The sequence below is a fragment of the Octopus bimaculoides genome, chromosome 26 (genome assembly GCF_001194135.2).
Source record: "Octopus bimaculoides isolate UCB-OBI-ISO-001 chromosome 26, ASM119413v2, whole genome shotgun sequence".
Classification (NCBI taxonomy): Eukaryota; Metazoa; Mollusca; class Cephalopoda; order Octopoda; family Octopodidae; genus Octopus; species Octopus bimaculoides.
Genome location: NC_069006.1, coordinates 25,744,293 through 25,754,896, shown reverse-complemented (window position 1 = coordinate 25,754,896; position 10,604 = coordinate 25,744,293). Strand labels below are relative to the sequence as shown.

At 37.9% G+C, this 10,604-nt stretch overlaps 1 protein-coding gene across 1 annotated transcript in view; it reads left to right on the top strand.

The window, feature by feature from the left end:
• The first annotated feature begins 1,426 nt into the window (after window positions 1-1,426).
• Window positions 1,427-10,604, top strand: part of LOC106871857 (von Willebrand factor A domain-containing protein 3B) — a 32,151-nt gene continuing 22,973 nt past the window's right edge. The window contains exons 1-7 of the mRNA XM_014918589.2: window positions 1,427-1,547; window positions 5,843-6,072; window positions 6,576-6,667; window positions 7,758-8,014; window positions 8,752-8,908; window positions 9,601-9,669; window positions 10,345-10,451. Coding sequence (XP_014774075.1) covers window positions 5,859-6,072; window positions 6,576-6,667; window positions 7,758-8,014; window positions 8,752-8,908; window positions 9,601-9,669; window positions 10,345-10,451 — 896 coding nt within the window. The 5' untranslated portion in view covers window positions 1,427-1,547; window positions 5,843-5,858. The remainder of the gene's footprint in view (window positions 1,548-5,842; window positions 6,073-6,575; window positions 6,668-7,757; window positions 8,015-8,751; window positions 8,909-9,600; window positions 9,670-10,344; window positions 10,452-10,604) is intronic.

Genomic DNA, 10,604 nt, shown 5'->3' with positions numbered 1-10,604 from the left:
GGGGGGGGGAGAATGGTTTTGAAAAGCTTCTGAATAGATGTTCAGATAAAGGATATAGCTGTGTGTGGGTGTGCATAAATCATGATGATGATATATATACGGATATACATACATGCATACACACACATATATATATATATACATACATTATATATATATATATACATATATAATGTGTGTATATTTGAATGTGTGTGTGTACAACCTTAATTAAAGATGTACTTGAAGTAATTTAAATGTTCTCTGGAGATTAAAGAAACACCAGAAAGCGTTTGAAAGGAACCTAAAGTTAACAATAAAAAGAATATAAAAATGAAAAGATAAAAAACAAAAATAAAAATAAATAAGTAAAAAAACAAAACAAAAGCAAAATTCTATTCTTTCCTTGGAGAAACAATAATGTGGCAAACATCTGGTCCTTGAGTTCAAATCACATTTAAACCTTTTTGTTTTTGTTTATGTATGCATGTCTGTATGTATATCTATGTGTGTATGTCTTTGTGCCTGTGATTGTCCCCCAGTGCACTTGACAACCGGTGTTGGTGTGTTTGCATCCCCATAACTCAGCAATTCGGCAAAAGAGACTGATAGAGACCACAAGTACCACCACCACCACAACCAGGCTTAAAAAAAAAGTCCTGGGGGGGGTCGATTCATTCAACTGTAAAATTCTTCAAGGTGGTGCCACAGCATGGCTGCAGTCCAATGACTGAAACAAGTAAAAAATGAAGGATATATTTAAGAAGCACCTGGATTATTTCCTGTCTGTAATTACAGGTGAAACAAAATCACAACAATAATAAAAACAACAGGAAAATCACAAGAACAGGTAACAGCATCAAACTTGTTCATTCATAAATAAGTAACGACGGAAGGAAGGATATGGAAATAGTGTTAATTGGAGGGGTGGTGCTCCAGCATGGCAACAGATTGTGAGGCTAGAAAAAGTAAAACAAGACTATGTGTGTGTGTGTGTATGTATTTATATACATGCATGTGATTTGTGTGTGTGTTGTATCTGCCCAAACAGAAAAGCTAATACATGTCTCCAATACCATTACCACCACCACCACCACCACAACCACAAGCACCATCTCCACCACTGTCACTACCACTGCCACCACTACCTCCATTACCACCACCCTCAATCTGTATAACACAACCTACCTCCATTCACCCCCTCATTTTCTCTGTCCACACAACCTGACTTACTGCATACACACCCACACACCCACAACTCCCTTTCTGCTTCTCTCCCTCTTCTATGTAACTTCCCTACACACACACACACACACACACACGCACACACACACACACACACACACGCACACACACCAGGACAATACTGTCCCTGCCCTCCCCCCACTCCTGTTCTGTTACCTGAGTCAATGTCACACTCACGCACACACACTGAGGTTGCTAGGTAACAAACATAAACAAACATGGCCGTGTATAGTTCTCCACTTCCTCCACTGTCTCTGCCTGAGGTGGTGGTGGTGGTGTTGGCAGTGGTGGTGGTGGTGTATTAAGCCCAGCTGATTGAGGAGGTAAGTAATGACATTCCTATAAAACAGGGGTTTCAATCCCTGCATACTTCCCACTTACACACATTACACTGTCTTGTCAGTCAACATACGACCTGCTAGAAATAGTAGTCGAATAAAGCCTCAAATCACACTTAGAAAGGACGGAAGGACATATTCGATAATGTAGTCATAGATATATTACAAACTGGACGATCATGGCTGGAATGGCATTAGGACTTACCTAGGGTTAAACAGAATCAACTACAGTAACAACAACAACAACAGGCACCTGTTATATAAGCAAATGAGGGAGCTTATATGCAGTCACTGGATCTGCTAAAAAGAGCAGTCAAATTACTCTCAGATCACTTCCAACAATTTTAGGAAAAAGGAAGGATGCATTGGAAAATGTAGTCTTAGACATATATAACCACTCCCTAGCATCTCTGTCAAAAAAAGGATGGGTGGTCATGCTTGAAACCCTCTGATCAGGTTTGAGCTGGAGCTAAGCTGATCAAGGCTGACCCGGTGTTAAATAACATCATCATCATCACCATCATCATAATCATCATCTACTTCTATTCCCAACGTATTTTACTGGTATTTATTCATATTCTACTCTTGACTCTCCCATTCATCACACACCAATATATACAATATGAAGACACACTTTATATATATGTAGTCACATACATATATGTATATATGTATAGGTAGATAGATAGATAGATAGATAGATAGATGGTGGTGGTGGTGGTGGTGGTGGTGGTGGTGGTGGTGGTGATGCTATGCTACGTATCGTATCTAGTCTCTTCCTCTCTTTCCAAATTTTCCCAATTTCTCAAATACGAAGCAAATGGAGACATCATGCTCTTATGTTCTTCTTATATTCTTCATGAAATCTTTTATTTATTTGTCATTTGACTGTGGCCATGCTGGGGCAGCACCTTGAGGGGCTTTATTTGATCAAATAGAAGCCAGTATTTATCTTATTCAAAATGTAGTGTGTGTGTTGTAATGCACGTTTGTAAATAATAAATTACATTAGATTAGATTAGATTAGATTAGATTAGATAGGTAGATAGGTAAGTAGATAGATAGATAGACAGATAGATCAGTAGGCTTGAAGAGATCGTAGTACTTGTTGTAAAGTGTATTCTGTATATTTACTTAAACCCATTTAAAAATCTGGTCTGTACTTGAAAGTTTACTTGTTGAAAGACAGAGTGTTGACATTTTGGAATACTCAGAAATGGAGGCCCGGATATTTAATAATACTAATTCATAAAGTGGCACTCTGTTGCTTATGATAACAAGGGTTCCAGTTGATTCTAGCAATGGAACAGCCTGTTCATGAAATTAACATGCAAGTGGCTGAGTAATCCACAGATTAAAGGGAAATAAAGTTTCTTGCTCAAGAACACAACACACTGCCAGGAATCGAAATCACAACCTTACAAGTGTGAGCCCCAAACCCTAACCACTTGACAACCGCTGCTGGTGTGTTTACGTCCCCGTAACTTAGTGGTTTGGCAAAAGAGACCAATAGAATAAGTATTTGGCTTACAAAGAATAAGTTCTGGGGTCGATTTGTTTGACTAAAGGCAGTGCCCCAGCATGACCGCAGTCAAATGACTGAAACAAGTGAAAGAAATATGCAGTAATTAGGAAAAAAGTGAAACTGAAAACTTGAGAAAAGTGAAACAGTTAGATCTAAGAATGGCCAGGAGATTCTCTTCATGGCACTGCCAACAGATGTAGGAATTCTACATTTTATAGATAGATGTATATTGGTGATGCTAAAAAACACAAATACCAATTCTATCCGATGAGCAAATATTATTGGTTATTGATCAGTGAAGTTGTTCTGTCAAAGTTCCAAGGTATATTTGCTATTGATCTGTCACCGACCCCAAAGTGTCAATGTGTAATTTGATACGATTTCAATAAAATCAATCACCTGAGTTAGGATAGCTTGGAAGTAGTGTAAACAACATTGTATCGTTGTTTGGCGGGGGTTAAGTAGAACTTCCCCCTTTCCATCCTCCATCCGCGGAGTTGCTATCGATTCGAAGATGAAGAACTGAAGAAAACAAATAATCCTATAATCACTATTAAAAGAAGAAGAAAAAGAAAAAAGCGGGGGGGGGGGGACAAATTCGATGACCTGGCATTTGTAGGTTGTGTTGTAGTAGTGGTAGTATTTCTGTGCAACAGTACAGGTTGATGGATCAATTACTGTTACAACCCTAAGACTTCTGTTTCTTTATTGCAGTGTAGCAATGGCCATATGGCTAAGCAGTTTGTTTTACAACTGCATGGTTCAAATGAGGTGTGTGTGGCTTAGTGGTTAGTGTATTTGACTCACAATCATAAGGTCAGGAGTTCAATTCCAGGTGATGCACTGCGTCCTTGAGCAAGACACTTTATTTCACATTGCTGCAGTCCATTCAGCTGGAAAAACTGAGTTGTACCTGTAATTCAAAAGGGGCCATCCTTGTCACATTTTGTGTCATGCTGTATCTCCCCGAGAACTACCATAAGGGTACACATGTCTGTGGAGTACTTGCATGTTAATTTCTTGAGCAGCTGTTCAGATGACCAGATCAACTGGTTTATCCAAATTCTCCTTTAATCATTTACTAACAAAACCTAGCGCTCAATTATTATTGGTATGAATATGAATTCATATGAATGTATGTATGTATGTATGTATGTATGTGTGTGTATGCATGTATGTGTGTATGTGTGTGTGTGTGTGTGTGTGTATATATATATTCTGAATAGCTCCATGAATCTGTCTCTTTCATGTGGTGAAGTGGTGTTCTCCTCTTCATGTAGTAGGATCCTCTTTCGTTTCTGATTTCTGTGTATATTTTGTTTTTGATGTTCAGTAACATTATTTCTAAAGTTTTGATAAAGGCATGATAGCCACTACATCTTGCTCCCCTGTCATACATATCAGAAACTATTCTGAAGATAATTAACCATTATTACCATAATCAAACCAATGCTAATTATAATAATCATGGAACTTCGACGAGTTTGTGTGTTGGTAAGCTTTTAAGAAGAAACATGTTCTGAAATAAAATAAGTAAAATAAAGAAGTGAAAAAGAAAAGAAATTTTTCCTATTTCTGAAATATAAGAAAGAAAAGAAATGGAATATGTGTTGGTCTTTGACTGCTAAATGGATGGCTGTGACTTCTGGTCTTTGACTGAAGGTCAGAATTGGTTAGAAATTTAGTTGTAATTACTAAAAAGCACAATGACCCCAAGGTAGAAAATCTACATTAGTTAAGGGCCCACTGTTCCATTCTTAGAATTAGATGTCAAACCAAATTCTGTTGGCAATGGATTTGCTGCTAATTCTATTTAGATTTAAGATGGAATGTCGTAAAAATGGTCACTGGAACTGACTCACATCGAAATATTTGGCTTCAAATTATCACATTTTGGAATAGAAAAAAAATTAAGAATCCTACACAAAAGTAATTTCATATTTTATTTAACTTGTAAGAAGCATGAAGACTATGGCAGAATAAAATGGTTAGCATGAGAGAGGGTTCTATTTTTTAGCCTACAGACACATCTTTTGGGGTTATATTGGACACTGATTTGATCAGTTCAATATTCAATCATCTCTAGGTGCTCTGATCACACACACACACACGCATATATATATATGTATATATACATACATATCATTATCATCATCCTTTAATATCTGTCTTCCATGCCATGTCCGATGCTTCTTATGTCCAACATCAGATGCATAAGAAGCCTGTCATATATATATATATATATATATGACAGGCTTCTTTCAGTTTCCATTAGCCAAATATGCTCACAAGGCTTTGATTGGCCCAAGGTTAGAGAAGAAAACACTTGCACAAAGAGCCATGCAGTGGGACTGAACTCAGAGCCATGTCACTGTTCCAGGTTCCAGGTTCAGTCCCACTATGTGGCACCTTGGGCAAGTGCCTTCCACTATAGCCTCAGGCCAACCAAAGCCTTGTGAGTGGATTTGGTAGATGGAAACTGAAAGAAGCTTGTCGTATATTTTAAATATGTATATGTTTGTGTGTGTGTGTGTGTTTAACAACCCATGTTGGTGTGTTTATGTCCCAGTAACTTAGCAGTTCGGCAAAAGAGACCGATGGAATAAGTACCAGGCTTACAAAGAATAAGTCCTGGGGCTGATTTGTTGCAAGTAAAGACAGTGCTCCAGCATGGCCACAGTCAAATGAGTGAAACAAGTAAAAGAATAAAAGAATAGGGTTGAGGTGTGTGAATTAAAGTTTGAAACTGTTTCAGGTCGAATGTGGCAACGATGAGATCAAAGCCCGAAGAAGAGCAAAATACCAAAAGAAAACTGAAGATATTTGGATGTCCTCTTTACCAAATTCATTATGAAAGTTGCAGTCTGCCAGCTGAAGCCACAGAACTGATCAGTTCAACAAAATGGTTAAATTGTTACGGATTGAAAAGGCATCAACTGGATCTGTTCAGTTTGGTGCCAAATATTGGCTTCAAAGTCTCGGAAGGTCAGTCTCCAGAAACTATTTTTATTTATTATTCCGTTTTTTATTTGAAAATTCTTTTGACCAGGTTATTCGATGTGGCTGAGTGGCTGGGGTGCTCAGCTCACGATCATAAGGGCTGTGAGTTCAATTCCCAGCAGTGCATTGTGTCCTTGAGCAAGACACTTTATTTGACTTTATTGCTCCAGTCCATTCAGCTGGCAAAAATGAGTTGTACCTGTAATTCAAAAGGGCTAAGCCCTGTCACATTCTGTGTCATGCTGAATCTCCCTGAGAACTACATCAAGGGTATGCATGTCTGTGGAGTACTCAGCCACTTGCCTGTTAATTTCACAAGCTGGCTGTTCTATTGATCGGATCAACTAGAACACTTGTCATCATAACTGATGAAGTGTGAGAAAAAATAATTATTAAAAAATAATTATTAAAAATAATTATTAAAAGGCTGATGATGTTATTAAAGGAAATGAAAGTGCAACAAATGAATCTGTTGTTTGTTTCTACAGAATATGAAGGCAGTCTTCGGAAACCGGTCAGTTCCAAATATGGAGTTGGACTCTTCCAGCAAATTTACCGATCTGATGGGAAAACATTTAATGTGAGTAAGACTCCATACTGTTCTTTTTGTGATCGAGAGGAGGAGGCAGAGGTAGAGGATTTAGATGAGGGTGGATTATGTGCAGGGTGGAGGAATGTGTATGGGTACATGGTGCGAGAAGAGAGTAGGTGCATGATGAAGGGGTGGGTAGTGATGAGGGAATGCATAGAAATGAGTGGAGGAATGTGGTTTCGTGGTTAGAGCGTTGGACTCGTGATCAGAAGATTGTGGTTTCAATTCTTGGACTAGGCAATGTGTTGTGTTCTTGAGCAAGACACTTCATTTCATGTTGCTCCAGTCCACTCAGCTGGGGAAAAAATCGCATTGACAGGAAATAAAACTGAAGTGAAACATAACCAGTGTGTGTGTGTGTGTGTCTTTATCGGCTGTATGATCCTCCCAAAATGTAACAATTTATATATATATATGCGTGTGTGTGTGTGTGCATGTGTATACACATGTATTACAGTGAATGGAAGATAGAGAGAAAATAGGGTGTGTGTGTGTGTGTGCATGTATGCAGAGTATAAAATTACAACTAATATTTGAATTTAATTAACTGTCCAGTCTCTTGATTAAAGCATTGTTAGTCATGTAATCAATTTATCAAGTAACCCGAGTCGTTCCAGTATTTATGATTTACAAATTGTTGTTGGTGTCTTTAAAGATTCTTTGCAGAGATTCTAATGGTTTACACATGTCATACCTATAACCTTCTTCACCGCCATCACTATCAATGCTGGACAGTGGTCAAACATTTTTCATTGAATCATTGTTATTGAGCTATGGTATATATATATATTAGCAAGGTAACCTGCATTGGGGCTGAACCCAGAACCATGTGACTGGGAAGCAAACTTCTTACCACACAGCCACACCTGCGCCTATATAATTGACTAAGTTTATTTTTCTTTCCATTCTATATTGTAAACAGGCTTTTTATCCTTTTTCCTTATATTAACATCAAAAACAAACGTTCATCAGCATCAAGAGAAATTTTCAGATGCTTACGAAGGAATCGGTAGAGCATGGTTTTGTGGCAATCCAACACATTTATCTCTGTCTTTGTTTTTTGGTTTTGTTTCTGAAGATCGTCTGCTGCAGAGTAAAACTGGAATCAATTGCTGAACGTCTTGAATACTTCCTGCGATTATATCGGCAGCGACTTTATTGGTTAATCTCAGGGAGCCGTAAGGTATTTGGTGTGATAGAAGAAACTTGCATATGTTTGGTGTTGGTACCCTCAACAGAGGTGGACTGTGAGGGGAGCTGGGACACGTTCAAGAAGTTTCTTGGTCTGTTATTAACAGACCAAGTGGCTCAGTTGAGACATTTCAACATCGTTATGTAAGTATCGTTATATATAATGACTCTTTCTATTATCATCATCATCACCATCACCATCACTACCAGTTCTATAGACACCTGACACTTTAACTCTTTAGCATTTAAACCAGACACATCAGACACAGACCAAAATATTTTATCTGTTTCATGTTCAAGCCAGCCAGATCTGGCCTCTCACACCTGTCCTACAATCTGTATACTACTAAAACTCTATGATTGCTTGCTTGTTTGCATGCAGGCTTGTCTGTAATTTAATACAGCCAAACTGGCGCAGAATGCTAAAGGGTTGAATCAACCAAATCCATTCCAAATATTCTTCTTGTTTTGTTCAAGAACTCAACACACAACTGGCCTGGGAATCAAAACCGAGGTGCTGTGTTTATCTCCCACCACCACCTGACAAGCGGTGTTGGTTTGTTTATATCTCTGTAAGTTAGCAGTTTGGCAAAAAAAAAAAAAAGACTAATAGACTATGCTCTAGGCTTAAAAAAATATGTACTTTGGTCAGTTCATTCGACCAAAATCCATCAAGGAAGTGCTCCAGCATGGCCACAATCTAATGATCAAAAACAAGTAAAAGAGAGAAGATTGTTAGCATTGGTAAGATCAATAACAATAAAGTGTTACATGGTTTAATCCCCACCCCACCAATTCTCATTATGAACTCTGACCCTCCATATTGAGAGCTACTTAAAACTCACAATATTAATTCTCTCCCTTGTAATACTCTGTTGCAGAGTCTCTGAAGACATTGACTGGTTCCAACCAGAAATGGTGCACGTATGTCACGATTCAATACACAAAGCAGTAGAATGGCTCCAAGATAAACCAAGACCAATGATCTCGACATTATCAATTTGTGAAGCTGTTGTTGCAGTTATGGAAGATCAAAAGGCAAATAAAAAGTCATTTTTATTCTTTCCTTGTTCTATTCAAATTTCTGAAGCTAATTTCACATAAAGATTATTTGTCATAATTTAAAAAATGTTATCTTATAACTAATAACCTGTAATTTTTTGCATTTAGTTTAGAAGTGTATGTATGGTTAAGGTGTGTGGTTTATAGTCATGTGGTTATGAGTTCAATCCTGCTGTTTGGCATTTTGGACAAGTATCTTCTGCCAGTGGTAAGACACTGTGTGGGAGAAGACCTGTTCAACCCATGCAAGCAAGGAAAAAGGGACATAAGACATGACAATAATGATGATGATGAGGAGGAGGAGGAGGATAACAATAATGATGATGACAATGACAGTGATGATGATGATGATGATGATGATGACGACGGTGATGATGATGATGACGGTGATGATGATGATGATGACAGTGGTGATGATGATAATGTCGATGGTGATGGTGGTAGTGATGGTGATGATGACGATGGTGATGATGGTGGTGATGATGATGATGGTGATGGTAGTGGTGATGATGACAAAGATGTTGATGATGATGGTAATAGTGATGATAATGAAGATCGTCATCATAACATCAACAATGATGATGACGGCAATGAGGATGATTGATGACTGATGTCTCTTTACTGTGTGCCATTCAGCCATTTCCTATTTGACATTGATTTACTTCTAGATGGACGCCATTTATTTAATCGTCGAAGGAACAGCAAAACATTTCTGCCAGGAGATTCTCAAAGACAAGGTAAGGGTTTAAAGACATTGCAGCATGTTTGATTATTGTTGTTGTCATTGTTATTTAAGCCAAGGTCAACTCAGATTGAGTAAACCAAGGGTTAAAGGCATTCCAAGTATGACCATCCAGTATTTTCGGATGTAATATAAGTTTATTCTAGATGGCATAGTTCAGTACGTCCTTCCATTTTCTGAAAGAGAGTATGGTGCAATTTGAGAGAGAGATTTCGTGGGAGGAAGGTTAATTAATTACATCGACCCCTGTGATCAACTGGTACTTATTTTATCAACCCCAAAAAGATGAAAAGAAAAGTCCGGCATGCTAACAATTCTGACAGCTCACCACCTTAATAATGAAAACAATAATAATAATAATAATAATAATAATAATAATAGCACTCAGAGAGTGCAAGCCTCTGCCAAGGCAGCACCAATGTCCTCTCAACGATTAGCCAGAGAAGATTTTTAAAATGAGAATATCTGAAATTAACTCAACTGCTCTCACGAATGAGAATACTAAAAATTAACCCAACCACTCAAAAATCAAAAATCATCTATATTTAAGGCATCCAGGCATCATGTGTGAGTGATTTAGCTACTATTTCTAACATGACAACAACAAGTCTAAATTTTCTCCTTTGTTTTCAAAGATTTTACAAAACCCCCACCTTTTTTTTTTCTCCAGTTATTGAGGGCTCCTAGGAGAATCCCTGTTCACTCTGTCTCCCTAAACTGTCCCTCACAGCAGACTTTTGACTTTCTAAAAGAACTTTCCAGTTGTACAAATGCCAGGTAAAGGGCTTCTTTTATATTCTCCATATTTTGCTTGTTTCAGTCAAGGAAGTGCTCCAGCAAGGCCACAGTTTATGCTGGGGCTCTGCCTTGAAGAATTTCAGTTGAACAAATAAACCTTAGTACTTTTATTTTTACACACACACACACACA